This window comes from Toxorhynchites rutilus, chromosome 1, assembly GCF_029784135.1.
Source record: "Toxorhynchites rutilus septentrionalis strain SRP chromosome 1, ASM2978413v1, whole genome shotgun sequence".
NCBI classification, from domain to species: domain Eukaryota; kingdom Metazoa; phylum Arthropoda; class Insecta; order Diptera; family Culicidae; genus Toxorhynchites; species Toxorhynchites rutilus.
In genome coordinates this window covers 152,282,850-152,302,853 of record NC_073744.1, presented here as the reverse complement: position 1 = coordinate 152,302,853, position 20,004 = coordinate 152,282,850, and the positions used below count along the sequence as shown (strand labels likewise).

General features: G+C 38.3%; 3 protein-coding genes across 3 annotated transcripts in view; 1 reads left to right on the top strand and 2 right to left on the bottom strand.

The window, feature by feature from the left end:
- Nucleotides 1-945: 945 nt before the first annotated feature.
- LOC129768137 (uncharacterized) lies at nucleotides 946-11,561 on the top strand. Its single transcript, XM_055769580.1, has 3 exons — nucleotides 946-1,250; nucleotides 10,962-11,246; nucleotides 11,313-11,561. The coding sequence occupies exons 1-3, from the start codon at nucleotides 1,122-1,124 to the stop codon at nucleotides 11,421-11,423; spliced, it is 525 nt and encodes a 174-aa protein (XP_055625555.1). The 5' UTR covers nucleotides 946-1,121; the 3' UTR covers nucleotides 11,424-11,561.
- LOC129768146 (uncharacterized) lies at nucleotides 10,883-12,342 on the bottom strand. The gene is made up of 2 exons (XM_055769592.1): nucleotides 12,012-12,342; nucleotides 10,883-11,672 (listed from the first exon to the last, which is right to left on the bottom strand). The coding sequence occupies exons 1-2, from the start codon at nucleotides 12,291-12,293 to the stop codon at nucleotides 11,580-11,582; spliced, it is 375 nt and encodes a 124-aa protein (XP_055625567.1). The 5' UTR covers nucleotides 12,294-12,342; the 3' UTR covers nucleotides 10,883-11,579.
- Nucleotides 12,343-12,728: 386 nt separating this feature from the next.
- The window catches only part of LOC129762354 (uncharacterized), a 47,260-nt gene continuing 39,984 nt past the window's right edge, over nucleotides 12,729-20,004 (bottom strand). The window contains exons 3-4 of the mRNA XM_055760565.1: nucleotides 13,183-13,371; nucleotides 12,729-13,068 (exon numbers count right to left, since the gene is read on the bottom strand). Of these exons, the coding sequence (XP_055616540.1) occupies nucleotides 12,892-13,068; nucleotides 13,183-13,371 (366 nt within the window). The 3' untranslated portion in view covers nucleotides 12,729-12,891. The remainder of the gene's footprint in view (nucleotides 13,069-13,182; nucleotides 13,372-20,004) is intronic.

Below are 20,004 nucleotides of genomic sequence, written 5' to 3'. Positions count from 1 at the left end.
ACACAGCTTGGTCAAAAGAGGATTTCAATCGTTGGTCCAAAAAATTGTAATCAATTGCCTACTGAATTAAAACAAATTAGCATTCGCATCATATTTAAAATGAAACTGTAAAATTTTCTTAAGGAAAATTTTCACGGCATTCTTGGTTTAGTAGCATTAGTATGATCCACCAGAAACCTTAACAAGTTAAAGATCATTTTTCTGTCAAATATATATATATATATATATATATATATATATATATATATATATATATATATATATATATATATATATATATATATATATATATATATTATACTTTTTGTTTTTTTTTTGTTGTACTGTTCGAAGTGAGATAGTTGCGTCTAGGGGGCTCCTTCGAGCTTTTTGGTGTAGGGGTTAGCGGTGGTTAAAAAAAAATAAAATAGAATAAAATTGAGTTCGTGAATTCATTTAATTTATAATATGTAAAGTATAAATATAATTCGATGGTTGATATAATTCATGAGATTTTTTTTCATGAGCTATCCTAATTTTTCATTTCATGAGCTATCCTAAAAGACATGTATTGGTTGCCAACTAAATGTCTGTTAAAGTCCAATAAATTAAATTTTCAACATGAACCACACAGAAAATGATCGTATCCTCCGATATCCGTTTAAAAATCGCAATCCCCCTACTGAAGGAGCATTTCCATCGCGGTAATGTAGTTTTCACATTTTGCCGGTATGCGCATCCGCTGGGCGAGGCGAGCAGAGAAATTGGCGAGTGCTGTAATAATGGTAGAAGACACCCTCATCCAATCATGTCTTCACGGATCATGGCCCCGCCGGTGGACGAACTGTGTGGGGTGCTGTTGGTGCCTCCGTGCGTGTTGCTCCAAAGTATGCGTGATAAACACTGAGGTAATAATCAGAGGTCTCAGTCTCAGCCCCGAATGTGGGCTCATTTGTGGCAAAATAACTGAACCGTGCGCATCTCGTCGTGGCGATCCCGTGAGCGCGCGTGCCTCCGGCGAATTCTGAATTTTCGCGTTCTTCCAAGACTTATCAAGTTGGCTGCTGGACGGTTCATTGCGGCCTAGAACGGCCGACCTTATCGGGCATTGCAGCGCTGAAGTGGTTTTGTCCATAGTGGCAATGTGGCTTCTGCGAGCAGTTTTGGTGGCGATTTTTATCGCAGGAAGCGAAGTGCTGGCGATGCCAACGGTCAATTGCTGCAACGATCGGGATCTGGATTTGGATCAAATAGATCCGCTCAAATCGGAGGTTAGCTTTGATTTTTCAGTGAATGTTTTACGGTGAATCTTGGTTCGGAAAATGAGTACTAATTTTTGTGTAGTTTCTCACTATGCTAAGGAATTTCAGTTGCGAAGATCTATTCCTTGTTACGCGTAGAATTCATGAATTCTTCTCTGATTAAAACTCTCATTCACCTCAAGTGAAAGAAGAACTCATCTTATAACAAACCCACTGTTGCATTATGTGTCCCGCAACCTCTAAGAAGTGATTCGCAGAACCGTTAATAAAATCTGAACAAGTATCATAAGGTCAACCTTGGTCTTTGACGTGCTAATTTGTGTACTGTGTCGTTTGTGATCTTCAATTATAATACAACACTCGCGCATTGAAGAAGCCGCAGTGGATGCGTACATGCTAAGAAGATGTTTGGCCAGTAATTAAATTTTACTTTTCGGCCAAACCTGAAATGCAACCATTGTGGTTAGATATGTGGTAATAACTTTACTGAGCAATGTTTTCGTTTTGTTGCGACTAATTAGGGTACCATGTGTTAATACTAAATACACCCAGGTTTTTTTTACGCGGGGGATACGTACCTGGAAAAACCGCGTTAATTGGAAAATCCGTGTAAAAAAACCATGTCACCTAATGATAGATATCAAATGAGACTATCTCTACGTATAACGGAAGTAAAAAGTTGATTGTTGCTCGCTTCCGAAAACCCGCAGTTTTTTCCTGCAATTTCGTTGGTTACTGGTAGCTATAGTTCGGTTTTCCTCACAAATGAGATCATCTGTTGTTGCTAGAAGATTCCCTTGTGATTTGTACACTCTACACTCTACTGCCCGTGAAACCCCCGTCCAGTTGTACCGCCCGGTGAGCTCCCCGTTACCCAACACCTAAAATCCACGTAAGAATCGTGATTAGGTGCGGCACTAATTTCCTTCATAAGCGCTAAGCTCCGTTACAAGCACTAATTACCGTAATATGCTCTGAGGGAACATAAGAGAAAAATGTCAGCTGAGGGAAAAATTTGATATTGTACTGGTTTTTTTTTACGCGGTACCGCGTAAAAACCGCGTTAATTGGAAAATCCGCAAAAAAAACCGCGCAAAAAACCGCGTAAAGAACCTGGGTGTAGCTACTTTGAACTCGCAAATCAGTAAATGTCCTTTAATGTCTCAATGCACAATGGTCCAGGAGGTGCATTTAAGTGGAGATTAGCATTAAGAGCTCGACAGTTATTCTCTAGACAAAAACTGTGTTCGACAAAGTTGTTATAGGAGAAGTGTGTAATACGCACCCCGTAAGCGAGAATGGATTTATCTTGACCGCGCTCTTATAAATTAAGGTAACAACTACATCAGTACGTAGATTAGTTAACGCTCAGTCATCTGTAATTCTGTATTTTAGATACTGAATAACAAAAGTGCTATGATTTTTTTTTGTAAGGCGCCCAAATTCTATATTTTCTAATCATAAGACGCGTCCACATTACGCCAATCGGCCTTGGCCGCCCGGTAAAGCCGACTAAATGTGGACGTACCGCCCGGGCTTGCCGACGTGCCGAAACCCGACTCAAATCAAACCGAACCCAACCCGAAACAAGTGGGTCCGGTTCGAGAAAGTCGAACCAAAACAAAACGAAGCTAATTAGCGTTGACCACGGCTTACACAGACAAGGCTAGTTCTTCAGCGAGTAAACATTTTTTTTTTATGACGTCATCCGAATTGTCAGTGTAAACAGTCGCCAGTTGTATTTTGTTTTCCGACTTACGCGTAAATGTTCCTGAAATGAAAAATCGAAAATGATTCAATGCGCTGTGAGCGGGTGTATAAATTATGAAAATGACATTATCGGGCCAAAAAAGAGATTCTTTCGCTTTCCGAAAAACCGAGAATTATGTTATTTAAGGTTAAATGTTTTATCAAATTATTCATGGTGTTAAATATAATCAACTATATTATCAACGCACAAACTTACAAAGCACGAAAAATAAAAAATAAGAACACATTGTTTACTTCAACGACTCAGATGACGTCACTAAAAAATGACTGATCCTGAGTAGCTAGCCTTGTCTCTGTAAGCCGTGAGCGTTGACGACATTGTGCTTCGTGTGTTCGTGACGGCTTCGTGCATCCGATGGCGCTTCGGCTTCGTGAACCCGATGGGGCGTCCACACTACATAACGAACCGAATATGCCGCCTGGTACAGGCCGATCGGCCTCATTAGGCATAATGTGGACGCACCTATACGGTGTTATATGGCCCAGCAGAAGTATAATATTCTTATAAGCTGTTTTTCTCAGAGACTATAGAGCTCAGAGAAACAGCTTGTATGAATGAGAGATTCCATCAATCTATTCACTTCATGCCCACCAACGAAGAGAAGAGTTAGCGTGTTCTCCCAGTATTCGTGCATTAATTCTCCAGTCCCCGCTCTTTTCTTCTTACATTCTCTGAGCGCATAATATAGATGCCAGATGTGAAGACATGTGTTCGTGTTGAAGACATTTAATTTTGTGAAAACATACTGAGGTCATTTCAAACTATGTGAAAACAATTGTTTGTGTGATTTATCGAACATGATTTAGAAATATCGTGATCGTTTGCTCATTTTCGTTCATTGTGATTACATTTGAAGACATTTAATCGTGTCATGCAGAGATATTTGAAAAAATCATCTGGCATCCCTCAAATACAAGCTATTTCTCTCGTAAGAATGTTATGCGGCCGAAAGTGAGTAAATTGCCCCGATCGAGGGTATGCCGTACTGCCCGATGGTAAGCTGATGCGGAAAGTATCAAACTGAGAAGGAAATGAATCCTTTCTTACCGTTTTATTCATCTGCGATATTCACTGGGAACTCGACTCAATAAATCTGACTCACAGTTATCGCCTCTGAATCGGTTTCAAGCAACAAAAACCTTATATAAATGATGTAGAAAATTACATCGAAAATCGCTTCCAAAGAAAATAATTTTTATAATTTTTTCATTATTTCATTATTTTTTTTCATATAAATTATAAAATTATTTTCATTATTTTTTCATTATATTTATTTCAATTACTAATCTTTACGCGAAAATAAACCTATTTTTTGATTGTATGACAAAGTGTTTTGATTTTCCAAGTGTTATTTTCCAGTGCAAGCCACACTCCAAACGGTCTTTTAGAGACTAAATTCCTGAGTACCTGAGCCTGAGCTGACATTGAGACCTCCTCAGCCGAAGGATCCGTTGTTCCCATCCATGGTCAGAGCCACCAATGTCACTAAATTCCTTTATCTTTGCTGTCATTTTTCAACGTCGTATTCCATGGTCATGAACATCCGAATTGGCGGCCGCTACAAATTGGCGGCCTGCATATTTTCTCAAAACCCCATCAATACGGGGCTTGAATAATAGAACATGATCCCAAATCCAAATCCACAATTTCATTTTAGTCTCATCAATGCACAATGGTCTAGGAGATGTATTTAAGTGGAAATTAGCATTTAGAGCTCGACAGTTATTCTCTAGACAAAAGCTGTCCTCGACAAATTTGGTAAATATGATAGAGCGTTCTTTTTTATGTAATCAAAAATAGGGTGACCAAAATTGTCGATGAAATAAAAAATCTAACTTTCTTATCTTTATGTTGTAGCCCCAATCATTTTAAACAACTTTCTAGAACAAAGCTTTTCTCTATCTTTTACACTGGAGTCGCTTTTTACGGGGGCGATACGTGCCGCGTGAACGAAAACCGCGTGAATTCCAAAATCCTCGTAAATTCCAAAATCCGCGTAAAAAACCGCTAACGAACAGTGGCATTAGTTTAAAATGCAACCCTTATTCTAACAATTGATTAACTGTTTTTTTTTTGCATGCTACAATCATGATATCTGTATCTCCTTTTATTTCTCAGCTACTAACGGGTGTTAAATAAAAAAAATGAGAATTTTTTCAATACCTTTCAGTAACTCAAATAAAGAGCGTAAAATTTTCTTTCTCCAAGAAAATTGCTCTTTGGGCTCCCTAGAAACAGTAGGCGTGTTTGGTTTTGCTAGTTTGAATTTAATCAAAGCAAAGATGGCGTCGAAAAAGCACGTGCTCCGCGAACGCATTGTATGGTTCTACGAAACGCATTTCAAGCAAGGAAAAAAGTTCACGGTGGCACATTTTAAGGAAGAAAATGTACCTGTCAGTACGGTATATCGTATCCTGGGTTCCCTGAACGTAGAGCGGAAGGTCGGAAGTGGTCGTCCGGTGACGATAATGACGAAGCAGAGGATGACATCGTTAAAGAAGCTGTTTGACAATAAGGACGCAACCAGCCTGCGTGACGCCGGTCGGAAATATGGCTGCTCCCACGTATTGATCCATCGGACCCTCAAGATGGAAGGAATCGTCTGCAGGAAGAAGACGAGGTCGCCGGAGTACACGGAGGAGCAGATTGAGACGGTTAAATCACAGTGTCGGTGGATGACCAAAAAATACCGCGGGACGTCTTTCGTTCTGGACGACGAAAGCTATTTTCCGCTGTCCAAAACGCATATTCCAGGAAATGATAATTACTACTCCAGCGACAAGTCATCCACACCGCCTGAAGTGAAATACAAGTTCAAGCACAAGTTTGAAAAAAAGGTTATGTTGTACATCGCCATTTCCGACCGGGGCATTTCAAGGCCTTGGTTTAAGCCGAGCGGTCTGGCAATCAACCAACAAATCTATCGAGAAGAGTGCCTCGAGAAAATCCTGCTGCCGTTCCTGAACGAGCATCACGCGGATGGGAAGTACGTCTTCTGGCCGGACAAGGCGTCTTCCCATTACGCCAAGAAGACGCTGGCGTATCTTGAGGAGAAAAAGATACCGTTCGTGCCGAAAGATCGTAATCCAACAAACTTGCCCCAGTGCCGCCCAATAGAGGATTTCTTTGGCTCACTCAGTGCCCTAGTGTATAAAAACAATTGGAGGGCCAAGGACACGAAGCAACTGACTACAAAAATCCGGAATTGTATCCGGAAAATGGACGTAAGTGCCGTGCAACGTTCTTATGAGAGCATCGCGACAAAGTTGCGTCGAACAGCAGACCACGGCGCTTATTCAAACATTTACTGACATTTTTTTGAAGAAAATACATTTTGTTATTAATAAAAAATATTGAAATCGATGAAAAAAAAAATATTTTTTTTTTATATGTCATTGAAAAAATTCTCATTTTTTATTTAACACCCGTTATTCTAGTCTAGAGATTTGAAAAAATCAAATTATTATTCCTTCAAATTTCTGTAGCTTAGGCATTCAACAATATACCTTAGAAAGAACTTATCGAAAATCCTATTATTTACCGGGTTAGAGCCATTTTAGTTATGCGGTATCTAACCTGGTACGGCCATAACAATAAACATCAAACGTGTTTTTCTCGAAACTAGTTTTTTTCAAACTAGCGTACACGATATCTCAAGTTCTGCTGAACCGATTCATGACGAATTCATGTGAATACAATCTGCATAGGGGAATGGGGGGTATGCCCGACCCCCTAAGGAAAAGTATTGTTTTGTGAGATCTGCGGGCACATATTGATATGTTTCCTCCACAGAATCATTGTCTAGTTTATTTGCCATGAGAAATAAGGAATATCAGTACATTTAAACGGTAATTTTCTCAAGTAATAGTCAATTAAAAAAACTGCCATAAAAATGAAGCTCATCAACCAGTGCGGGTGAAACCGGCACCCCATGGGGGTAACACCGGTACCCTATGGGGTAAGACCGTCATCTGAATTTCTCAATATATATACTTGGCAACAGATGAACCAGTTTGAATGTGACAGTCGGCAAATAGAAGGTATTCTAATTCTAAATGTCGCTGTCGAGTATAGTTCGAATCGCTCAACCGACTCCGGAGATATGGTCGGAACAAGTTCCAATGAACATGGAATATGGAGAAAAAATCACCAAACCACATCACAATTCATTTACAAGTTTAATGGAATCTAGGGCCACATTGAACACTTACCGGTGGTCAGTTTTTCTTCTTACTTGAATCAATATCCGTCATACGACGCTTTTAATCACACTAGGATTCGCCTTGAAATCACAGAGAAGAATGAGTTCATGACTGTAGGTAATTTTTTTCAGGTTTTTGTGATTATGATGGCAATAAAACTAATTAAATTATGTTTAGTTGTAATTAGTTTATTATTTTCGTGAGACCATACAGCCATTATTTTTCGTTCAATGATGAAGTTCATTCGAACAGCTTAAATCCAACAGTAAATTTACATCAGTAGTTCAAAAGTCGTGGAAGCACGTTTCATAGAAACTCCACTAACAATAGCCTCTTTTGCAAGGGTGAGGTTCTCCTGGGACCAACTCCCTCAATTCGTTTTCCTTTGGTAGCTGCGAGGCATCTGAAATTGATGGAAAATATGTCTTAGAAACCTTCAACTAAACGCAAACCATGCCGGGATCCCCCACTGAAAGGGTGACGGACTTACCCCGACAGCACACATTTTTTAAGAAGACTATTTCTATTAACTTATTGCTTTAACTTACCTTTAACTTACTCGAATCCCAGTGATTGCTAACAATCCAGGGGACAAACTGTAGAGCAACGGAAAAAAAATTGAAACCGCGTTCAACAATAAAAGCTTAAACTTCACTGACGGAAAATTACATCCGGCTACATATCATCGGCACTCGTGTTTGTTTTGATTTATATTTTGACAATTGACGGATCACGGTGGGTTCGATGTGATTGAAAACGTCTAAAATAATAAATACTAACATGTACAGTATCCAAAAACGTAGTTAATCAGAGTTTTCTAGTAAAACTCAGGGGGTGCCGGTCTTATCCTCAGTGGCGGGCTTGCCCTCCCTTCCCCTACATCTATCTATCACATGAACCTCTAAAACATAAAATTTTCAAATTTTACTATTTTTAAAAAATCGGGGAACGTAATAAAAAACGTTTTAAGCCACATTAAGTTTTTCAAACAGCCACCATTTTGTCAAAAAAGATGTTTTCGACGCGTCCGAGGTTAATGCGATAGCGATTACTGATTCAGAATGAGTTCGATTTTTTTGTTTCAGAAGGGCTGGAATCGCGTACGCCATGGCACAACATTTTTTGGAACCCGCTCACTTCATCCGTTCAATTTTTCTTTTATTATTAAAAGATAGATGAACAGATAATGATATAATGGATCGCAAAATTACTCTTTGTCTTATACTTACGGACCTCGAAAAACCATTCGAAATTCTTGTCTCTACACTAGAATACCCTCTTAATAAATCATTACATTTTTCGTAGAGTGACCCCCCTATATAGAAATCAAATACTATAGTTCTATGTCAAAAGTGCATGGGCTTTTCGGATAGCAAATTAAACAAAAGATTGTTTGAATTTAGTGAGAATCCTTGGCTATGAAGTTTGTCGGATGAAATTCTAACAGATACTAAGTAAAACGCCCTGTTAATGTCTAAGAAAACAAAAGCCATGTGTTTTTTTATCACCAAAGGTCATCTGAATTTCGGAAGCAAGTCACGCGAGACAAACATTTTTCCTTTTGTCCTTGCAAAATCCGAACTGTGTATCTGACAAAAACCTATTCGTTTTGACCCATTCGTCTTAACGTGGGAGGATAATATATTAAAATAACTTCCACGAAATATAGTATGGTAATTGGTCTGTACGAGTTATGATGAGGAGTAAGTTCATTGGGTTTTTGAATGGCTATCACTCTCACTAGTCTCCATTCGCTAGGGACAATATTTTGTCTAATAAACTTATTTAACAGAAGACTATAAGAAGACGAAAGAGGAGCAAATATCCAATGAAGTACTTTCCTTTTCAATCTTTACCCTTTGTCCCATCCAAACCTCTCCCTTTCTTCTTTAATGCAATTTGTGATACATGACACAATTACCCCGACGTACAAATATAAGATGAACGAAACACGCTGATTCCTATCAATAGAATATTTCCACTTAAATTCCATCTGTTGGATGTTTAGTCAATTCCATTGTTACCGTTCTGAATCACATTTCGGACACTCTGTTCTAATATCTTGAAATGTTTAATGCACTGATGATATAACTATAAAATTAATATCACATTTGCTTCTTCAGAGTAATCCATTGGTTTCACTATCACTTCATTTGAGAATTACATTTGAATTATTACATAGTAGGAAAAAATCCAACAGCATTACTCATTATCGTTTGTGTTTGAAGTTTGCTTTGCGTGAGCACGTAGAATTTACCCCTTCATCAATATTTAAATTTCTCTCGTGTTTCATCAGTTCTCATCATCGTTATCAGGTTACTGTGATTGCTTGGCAAGTGTTTCGCAGTTGACTATAAAATATAATCAAGTGTAATGTAATTTTCGTTCAAAAAATTACAGAATAAAGTGTTTGAAATTTGATTTTTTTTATAAATAGTGTCCGAAGTTTGATTCTTATTCGCTTCATTTGAAAAGCATTTTATTCGATGATAATTTATGGTTTATAGGGGGTCTCCGTAGCCACATTGGTTGCGCGTTCGCTTAGTAAGCGATCGATCGTGAGTTCAAAACTCAGTGCCCTCATTGACCATCTTTGTGTTGTTACAGAATAGCTACGTCCACGCAACAATCATCAGCGATGGAGATCGATTCACGGTCGAAATAAGATCGATTCATCCATACAACTGCTCTGCTCTGCCAGACACATCGGGCTACTGTTCTATAAATAACTCAACAATGATCAAACAACTGTCTCCGCTGTCCGGTGGTCCAACTGGATAATGGAAGAACAGAAAGAATACCCTTACGCCTAAATGGCTACTGCGTGAATGTACCATATGTAATGGTATAGAAGGAATACTGGCGAATGGCAACTGTGTAATGTGCTAATTATAGATATGATAACCATGTGACATGTACACGATTAAAATTCGGCTCTGTTACAGCTAAAATGCTAATGAGCCTTAAATAAATAAATGGGATAAAAAAAAAATTATGGTTTCAATCAAATAGGTACCAAAGTAGAAAGCTTAAAAGCATATTGAACTAATTTATTAGAAATATCAACCAAATCATACCTGTGCATACAGTTGAGATCTGTTTTCTGCATCATATGCCTTAAGTGTCCGAAATATGATTCTGAACGGTATTTCCATTAGCAATCTTTACGCGAAAATAAATCTGTTTTCTTATTGTATGACAAAGTATTTTGATTTTCCAAGTGTTATTTTCCAGTGCAAGCCACACTCCAAACGGTCTTTTTGAGTTCCTGAGCCTGAGCTTACATTGAGACCTCCCTCAGCCGAAGGATTCGTTGTTCTCATCCATGGTCAGAGCCACCAATGTCACTACATTCCTTTATCTTTGCTGTCATTTTTCAACGTCGTATTCCATGGTTATGAACATCCGAATTGACGGCCGCTACAAATTGGCGGGCTACATATTTTCTCAAAACCCCATCAATAATAGAACACAGTAGAACATGAAAAATCCAAATCCACAATTTTATTTTAGTTTCATCAATGTCCTAGATTAATGAAGGAAGGGGTATTTTTTATCTTTTAGTACATGATCTGTATTATTATTATGTTTAATCACAATGAAACCGTTTAACTTAAAAAGTTTCTTTTTTATTTTACTTTTTTTTTTCATATTTTTGTTCCTGTTCAGTATTTCTATAACGTACAATAATGATTTCTGTAATATTGCATCCATTTCACAAAACCTAATTGATACTTTCCGTTCCAGGACTCCTACAGTGCGGATGTCAGACGAATGAAGCGAAAGCAGCGAGCCGAACATCTAATTGCCACAAACTCAATCTACTTCCAAGATCCTCTCCATTCACGCACGACGAAACCACGCACCAGCGAGAAGAAAGCACGCCAAGCTTCCGACGACGAAGCGTTGAGCGAGAATGCTGTTAGCTTCGACCCAGAGGACAAGATTATGCTAAAACTACCGGGGAAACTGTTCGGAAGTGCATCGTCACTGGTGCTGACGGTGGCGAGAATGGTCGGCGATCTGATAATGGTACCTTTTTGAAGCTAAAGTGTGTATTAGTCGATAATTGCGGGTGGTTTGTTTGTGTGCTTTCAGAACAGCGCGATCCGGTCGGCACGCTTCCTGCAGCTTTTCCAGCCTCTATTCGGACAATCTTTGTACATACAAATTCCGACGCCGACCCCAGTGGAAACGAATGAGATTTGAGATTATTGTGGGTTTGGGTGCTATTGTATCGTAAGAACTATTTGTTAACTAGTTCTAGAAAGTAAGATTTGTTTTACATATTTTACACGTTGTCGATGTAAGTCTCGTTTTATTAAGATATTTAATAAATATGTTGAACTGTGCTAAATAAATGTACTAATCTAGATCTTTTGGAATCTTAATCTCTAAATTCCCGCCGAAAAGTGGCTGGATAAAACGTGTCACCTGAGCCAAACGAGCTACAGATCTCTGAAATTACCGGAGAGTTACAATTAGAAAACGTGCATAGTGATGTTTCTAAACTACGGTGAGTGTGATATTCATAGTTGATTACTATGGATTTTTTTCTATACTAGGTGTGCGAGTTGAAATCATCCTTTTTTTCATGAAAAAAACACATATTTTTCAAAAGAACAGAATAATATTTTTATTCAAAGTATCATAATAGAAGAAGTGACAAACTTCTTCCACAAATATCAATGTTCAACAGTTGATAAATTGTTAATACTCCACGAAATTGTAGTTATTCGTATTCGTTAATCGTATCGTAGAAAATTACCAAATTATGCAACTTCGATGGTTACCTACCATTATAAACGGTCCGATGACTTCACTTAGCCGCAAGCTTAAGATTCCTGTTGAGGAGAACAACTCGTCTGGAATGGCCAATGTCACACGCTCTCCGTCTTGCAACGAAACAGTGTCCGTTGCAGTCTTTTGCGTGCTGTCCTCCGTCGTGGTCCCAACAGAGAACTCTTCGGGTGTAGTTCCAGCACTGATTTCATTTCCAATCGCCTTAGATTCAACGTTGACTTGCAACGTAATCACATTTATCAGACACACAGCCAAGAATGAAATCCTTGCGATCATCTCTCTGTGATCCTACACCTCACAACCCGTATCACCGCTGGCAACTGATCGTGGATTGTGATTGTCAGCAAATCCACATCAGTCCGTGAGAAGATGATGAGAACGCGGTTGTTCTAAAGTGCAGCCCAACTGCACTAGATAATCCGGTGTTACGGTTGACATTGAACATGAACTATGTATGGAATTCGAACGAGGAATTGCAGCAGCTAAGCTGCAGCCACACATGAAAGCTGAAATGCGCTGAACTTCGTGGTTCGAAGGTTGTTTGGAATTAATTCAATTTTATTTGAAAAAAAAACTCTAAAACTAAGAATGTATGTTTATAGACGCTTTTTTTGAACTTTATTTGTATTTCAACTGTGAAGCTCCTAACTGTGGCAGTGTATTGAATATCAAAAATTATGATGAATAAAAAGATAATAAATAATTGATTCACCTTCTGTATACCCGTAACCTAACATGGATAGGAACTGATAGTCCTGAATACATCTGAGCGATACATAGATTCGTAGTCTTCTGTGTAATAAACGATGCGGAGGATATAATTTTTTTTGTAATTTACACATTCGGATCACTAGATCACGGCACCTCCATTTCATCAAATTTCATTGGACAACAGAGAACCGGAGCTGCTTCTGGCCGTTGTGGTCGCTCTGGACGTCGTAGTCCTAGGGGTGGTGGTCGTTGTGGTCGTAGTGGGAAGCTCGATCCGCAAGTTGTTCCCGACCAGGGGCTGGAAAATCCACAGAAACTCGCCCGCGCGGCGAGCGGAGCTCTAAAACACAAAATCATCAAAAGTTACTAATGCCGGTACGAGTAATTGCGCACAGATGGCGCCCAGCAATGGGAAGCTACAAGTTGCGATCGAGAGCTTTCGCCTCTCACTCACCATGATCAGGTTGCCGATCCGTGTGGAGATGTTCGTTACGAGAGTGAACGAACTGCCGAAGAGGGCGTCCGGCACTTGGAGGGAGACTTTCGTGCGGTCGAAGTCCGGCGTGTCGTCCGTTGTGGAGGTTAGAGGGGGTCGCGTTGGGTTGATAGCATCCTTCACCGCTTGGCCGGATTGTTGGCTCGCCTGAAATGAATAAGAAAGGAGACAGTGAGTTTAAGGCGATGGATTTGGAAAAAAGGTTATTTATCGCAAAAAAGATGTAGAATATATGCATTCTTCATCAGATTTCATAAAAACGGAATCCATCAATCTTCGAATCACCTGCAATAATTATGAGCACGTGAACACGAAGGATTTTCAATCTCTTTTTATTCATCGGAAATGTGTGTGTGCTACAATTTCATTTAATTTTCAATATTGGTGAAGTTACAACTATATATTGCATCTGATCGCGTGAATCGGTAAATCAAATCAAACTTTAATCGCGTGTTCTCGGAACAATGCTCTGAAAATGATCGACACTATTGCGCTAAAAATATTTAATTTTAGCATTATTAAAAAAACATGTCAAGATCACGTGTTATTGTCTATCAACTGAAGCATGATATATTTTCCTTTAGTAATTAAGCGATTAATAATTAGAACACTAATTTTATGTTAGAACGTATGATACATTTCAACTTTCTTTGAAGATTAGTTTCATTCTGTAGCAGTCGATAGCGAAACAGCAATTTTTTCGCTTTAATCCGCTTTAAAATACGCAAACCCGCACTCGTCCTAAATTTTTAAATCAATTTAAATTTCGAGACGCATGTGAGTAGCAATGAAATGGTAAAAGAGATCAAGATCGGGTAGGGAAGTAAAAAGTGCCCAAACCAAAACACCTATGGAAAATATTGTATAGGGTACTAAATAAGAAATTTTTAAACCCCTATGAGGTTAGGATCTATGGTGAAATAGTACTTTTCAATGTTTTTCACGCTATTCTTGATAGATTCAGTAAAAAAATGAAAATAAAAAAAGTAGAAAAAACCTTTTAAGTTAAACGGTTTGGTGTACTAAAAGCTAGAAAATAATAAGACAAGTAGCAGTTGGTAGTTATCACCTCCCTTCCTATATTAATTTAGGGCAATGATTAGACTAAAATAAAATCGTGGGGCACATCGGATTTCCATTATCCACAGTTAGTTGTTGCATCATGTGCCCACGGTTTTATTTTATTCTTATCATTGCCCTAGATTAATGAAGGAAAGGATGTGATAACTACCAACTGCTACTTGCCTTATTATTTTCTCGCTTTTAGTACATTAAACCGTTTAACTTAAAAAGTTTTTTTTTACTTTTTTTATATAGATTTTTTATAGAAAACTAGCTGACCCGGCAATCTTCGTCCCGCCCAAAATTAGTTTTTTTGTTATCAATACCTTCAAACATTCACGTTTCCATACTATGAGCAAGTTCATGGGTCGAATCGCAGAACTGTTCATTGATTGATCTTCTATTCGCCCCGTTGAATTTACCTTTTACTATAAAATTCCTAGTATTTCTAACAAAACTCATCATTTTAATATCAGATTATTTTCAGACACAATTCTCGTTCAAGATTTTTCAACCACTTGCAAATGACATGTTTCTCCGTTACTTGGAATAAATAAATGTTTTATACAGAAAATATGAATAAAGACAGCGCTAAATCGAACAATTCCTTTCTCGAGTTCTGCTCTTATCAACACATCCGGCTATCATTTTTTTTGTTATAGATAGAAGAAGATATAGGAGTGATCACATTTGAATCCATTTCCAGTTTCGAACAAAGATCAATTTCGCTAGCGCAAACATCAAATGGACTAACAGCATTTGTCACTATGTAATTGTAGAACATATGGGAATTTAATTTCCCGAATTTTCCCTTATTCCTTAAGAGTTTTTTGAAAATTTTCAATTGTCATGGTTGGTTGAAATATGTGTAATAATTTTATGGGACCCCCTCTCCATTCCAGAGGAGGGAGGGGTGTCATACCATTATAGAAAAAATGCTCATACCCAAAAACAGGATGTGGGTTATATCTATGGTATAACCGCAAGGGCGACGTAGGACTATCGTTGATTTAGAGATCATTTGTTTGAAGTTGGATCAAAATCCATTCTGAATGAATGAATAAATGAATATTTGGGGGACTTCGAAAACGAGAGCGTTACGTTGGAGGCACAAGGTTTTATGCATCCAATATAGGATACGAAAAACCTTGCTCTGAAGAATAATCTTCAGAAGCTTTCCTGCTAACTGCACTTGATTGACAAATCACAAAACCAAATGTATTATATGGATATTTTATGGATGGAAAACATTAAAATAAACTCTTTCGCTTGAATGTAATTTTCAATTCCAATGGGAACTGGCAGATTATTTTCCAGCAACGATTAGATATTTCCACATTTTCCTCGATGCTGGAAGCCCACCAGTGGTTAATACTAACTCGATAACCACCTGTTAATAGCACTTGATTGAAAAATATTTGGTCACAGTGTTACATGGATAGAAAACATTAAAATAAACTCTTTCACATGAATGTGTTTTTAAATTCCCAGAGGAACTGGCAGATTATTTTCCAGCAATGATTAGATCTTTCCGGAACTTTCTGGATGCTGAATGGCATCAAAACGGAAAGAATTCTGCGCGTGTATGTGTCGATCCTTCACCGTCCACCTCCTCCAGCACGTTAGGCAACGATGTTGTCTTGTCAATGTCCTCGCGAAAAATGAATACGTCTCACCACCAGAATATCGCTTAAGTATGCTTTTTGTGCGAAACTGAATCGAGAGAAGGTGTGGTTTACGATGGCAATTTGGAAGGCAAACTAGAGGGGAATGAACTCTCTGAGCTCGAATCTTTCGGCGACTGAGCAATAATCGATTGCGTGCGCATACAATATTGGATACGGAAATATCCTACTGATGGGGAAGAATAATCTTCAGAAGCTTTCCTGCTAATTACACTTGGTTGAAAAATTACAAAATCAAATGAATTTGATCGCTGTGTTACATGGTTAGAAAACATTAAAATAAACTCTTTCACATGAATGTATTTTTAAATTCCCAGAGGAACTGGCAGATTATTTTCCAGAAATGATTAGATCTTTCCGGAACTTTCTCGATGCTGAATGGCATCCAAACGGAAAAAAAATCCGCGCGTGTATGTGTGTGTAGCGATTTCTTCCCGGGGAACCGTTTGTGGCATCACTCTCCTCCTGATGGATTCCCTTCTGGCCTAGGGTGCACAAACAGGCTCTTGGTAACACCGTTCATCCGCGCTTTCATGATAAACGAAGAGCTTCACCACAACAGCGACAACATGCTCCAATCGCTGTTCAATTTGAACTGAGTGGATTTCCGAGCGACGCTCGCTTATATACCGATTGGTGATTTCAATAGCCTGTTTTGAAAGCAATTTTAAGACTATTGAAACAAGTTTTTGGATCAGAAAGTAACAAGTATAGAACGCGTAGACATTTTATCTTTTGAATGAAGTGTTTATCATACCATTTCGTTCAGTTGTTCAGTTGTTGTATCAACGCTCAAAATCTCGGTCTCCGGCGTAACGCTTTCGGTTTCGAAACTTTGATTTTACACCCCGGTATAAAAATGAAAGACGTAGTCCTACGTCAAAACCCTCATATCCCAAATTGTGCTTGATAAGCTTACGAGTTATGCAAAAATTTCTGTTTCATTTGTATGGAATTTTTCGCTTTGCGTGGTCCGTACGATCCTGCTGTTTCATGATGCATGGAGAGGTCGATATGCATATGTTAGAGGCAAAGAAGAAAATAAGCTTTCTGACCAAAAGCGTATATGATAGCTTTGCTTGCATGCTGGTGTGCAATAAGTGCGATCCGATGCTGAGTTGTCTCGTTCTTTTTGGTGTCGTGATTTGCAACACATAACAACCAGTGTCTTAGAAAATCAACAAATATTCACGAGAAACGAATATGATTTTGTTCCAGTGTAAATGACTTTTTTTCAGCTTGAAACACACTGCCCTCGTTATATCGATGACAATAACAAACGAGTTCATTTTGTTCATATCGCTGTTGCATGAGCAAATTTGCTATAATGAACGAATGCGACATTGAGTGGGGTTCATAACTTCGCTTTTATTTATACTTTGGATATCAAAAGCAACAAATTGATATTCATCACATCCGAAACGATATTCGTTCTGGCAGTGAATTTAAGTTCAAAATAAATTTTATTTGGCGAGACGGTAGCAACGGCATATGCAGAATGGATACAACGAGTGGTTTCAGCTACCGTCAAGTCATTTGCGACATCGGGAATTTCATAAGGTATTTCCGATTACGGCATCCGGCAACTGCAAAACCCAACCGCACACAGCAGCCTCGGGTTAGAAGTTGACAACAGCTGATATTCATTTGGCTGAAATGAAATTCAGTTCTGACGTTTCTGATAATCAAGATGAAATTGACACTGGGTGGAAAAAATAAACATCAAAACATATTGAAGGACAAAAGTTCATTTGCTCATATTCAATGGTTGCCTGGATCTGTAATTTTAATTTTCGTTTGGAATATATAGGTTTTCGATGCAACCTAGCCCGAAAATCTATGCATTTGATCTTAGCGAAGATGATTTTTTCCAACACTGATAACAACAAAAGAATACCGCTGGGGGAAATGTTTCCTGAAAGATCATATTTGTGTATGACATGTTTCTACCGAACCTAAACACAAGTTCTTCAGTTTGAAGATATCATTTTTTAAGGTACAATTAAATTCTAAGTTTATGCTCAATGTTTCACATGTTCTGTTGCATACCTTTTCCAGGTCCAGTGCTATCATTTTACAATCAAGCCTTTGTCCTAGTTTTCACGAGAAATTCAATTTTGTTGCAGAATCAGGATTATTTTCAGTGTATTATGTTTTTGAGTGAAACAAAAAAAGTGTTATTCCTTCTCAGGCCTTAATGTGGTGTTGTTTTTTCTCCATTTCTTCTTCTCGTGTTTCCGAAGGATTTTCTCCACAAAACATCTCTCGTACCCATTCAGCTCTGCAGCATGGTAGATTCTATTCTTCTCCGCTATGTAATCATCTCTCTTGGCTGCTTGTTTTTGTGCGCCGAAGTGATTAGAGTCGGAAGTTATATATCTATCCGTAGACGTTGGTTTACGGTATATCCCAAACTTTAGCCGATTATCTTCCTTCCGGGTAATATACAGGTCCAGAAAAGGAAGTGTACCGTCTTGGGAATGGGAATCAATGTACATCTCAACCAGCGATTCCCCACTTATGAATGAAGATGATGCACCAATATCATCTCAACTCTTCCATCTGACGAAGCTGATAACTCAGCAAAATATATCTTCGACAAGTACTGATAACCGTATGAATATGTGTTAGTGCTCCATCGTAACCAGTCGGACACCGTCCAGTAGATGGGCAACATCGAGCCCGAAACCGGTTGACGAAAAAGGTAATTTTAACCCCTTTTAATGTTTGTAAGGATTATAAGTGTTGTGTCCTAGTTCCGTGTCGCGTTTCGTGAGTGAATAGTGAATCACAATTGTTTGGTCATAATCGTAAATGTGACAGGTGTCCTGATTTTCAACTCCGACCAGATGGTATCCCTAGCCTACTCCCAAAAAATAATATTAAAATCTTTCAAAACCTTTGAGTAACCCCTTCTTTTGACATGTTATGACAGCTAGGGCCAGAGATGCCAACTCTCCTAATTTTTCAGGATTTCCCAGACATTTTGGCACGTTCTTTGATTTCCTGATATACACTCAATTTTGCCTGGTTTTTGTACTTTTCACTTGATCTGAATGCAAATCCTCCGTAATAGATATACAGGCAAACCTTTTTTTGTGCAGTAGATAGGGACCGCATAAAAAAGTTTTCCCCAAGAAAATAACTCAAATCCACGCCATTCACGCCACCGTTCAATTTCCTTCTGTTTCCCTGCTTTGCGATGGGACAATTTGCCTTTTCGGTTGCGCGTGGCAGTTTTGTGCTTTTAGTTGTATGTCGAGACGTGTTGCTGTTAGAAATCATGTCATGCAAAAACTTAGAAACACTTAGAGCATTTGATGAGAGGAGAGGGCTGATTTACGAAGTGGATAATTGAGACGCAAATATTCTTTTTTCGCACTGAAATGCATATCAACCATCGACAAAAACTAAATGGACGATAACTTCGTCAAATATGCTTCTTTTCATACACCGCACAAAAAAAACCGCACAAGAACAGAAATCGCACAAAAAAAATCGTACAAAAAACCGCACAAAAACAGGATGATACACTGTCGAGTTAGTTAAAAAGTAAAATTTTAAGCAAATTAGAGTAAAATTTCAATAATTTGAGACACCTGGCTCGCATTTTCGCTGTTATTGATAAACTGTTATTTCCATTTTTAACAACTCAATTTTTGAAGAAAACTCAATCAAATAAACAGCAGAATAAGATTGTGGAAATGCGGAATTTACAATGAACTTAAAACATAAATTATTTAATCGATGCTTACGGGACAACGACCACACCATCCATCAACCGAAGCATAATAAATATTTACTACAATCTAATACATTTGGTTCATCGCTGGTCACTTTTTTCCATCCACTTTTGAACAGCATGAGAATTTCGAAAAAAATTATTATCTCATAAGAGAATTTGCGAATTAGTTAAATTTTTAACTTTTTCACAACGAGTGATAGATAAATGGAGCTATGGAAGTACGGTGGATGAAGCACAACTTTTTGGTGACCGGGTGGCTGGAAATTCATCATAGTTTTCTACATTAGG

What these genes read in the sequence shown, in the direction of transcription:
- LOC129768137 (XM_055769580.1), top strand. Translation starts at nt 1,122, where the DNA reads ATGTGGCTTCTGCGAGCAGTTTTGGTGGCGATTTTTATCGCAGGAAGC. An exon ending in TAGATCCGCTCAAATCGGAG is followed by an intron (nt 1,251 to 10,961) that starts GTTAGCTTTGAT and finishes TTTCCGTTCCAG; the next exon opens with GACTCCTACAGTGCGGATGT. An exon ending in TGGTCGGCGATCTGATAATG is followed by an intron (nt 11,247 to 11,312) that starts GTACCTTTTTGA and finishes GTGTGCTTTCAG; the next exon opens with AACAGCGCGATCCGGTCGGC.
- LOC129768146 (XM_055769592.1), bottom strand. Translation starts at nt 12,293, where the DNA reads ATGATCGCAAGGATTTCATTCTTGGCTGTGTGTCTGATAAATGTGATT. An exon ending in TCATCGGACCGTTTATAATG is followed by an intron (nt 11,673 to 12,011) that starts GTAGGTAACCAT and finishes CGGTAATTTCAG; the next exon opens with AGATCTGTAGCTCGTTTGGC.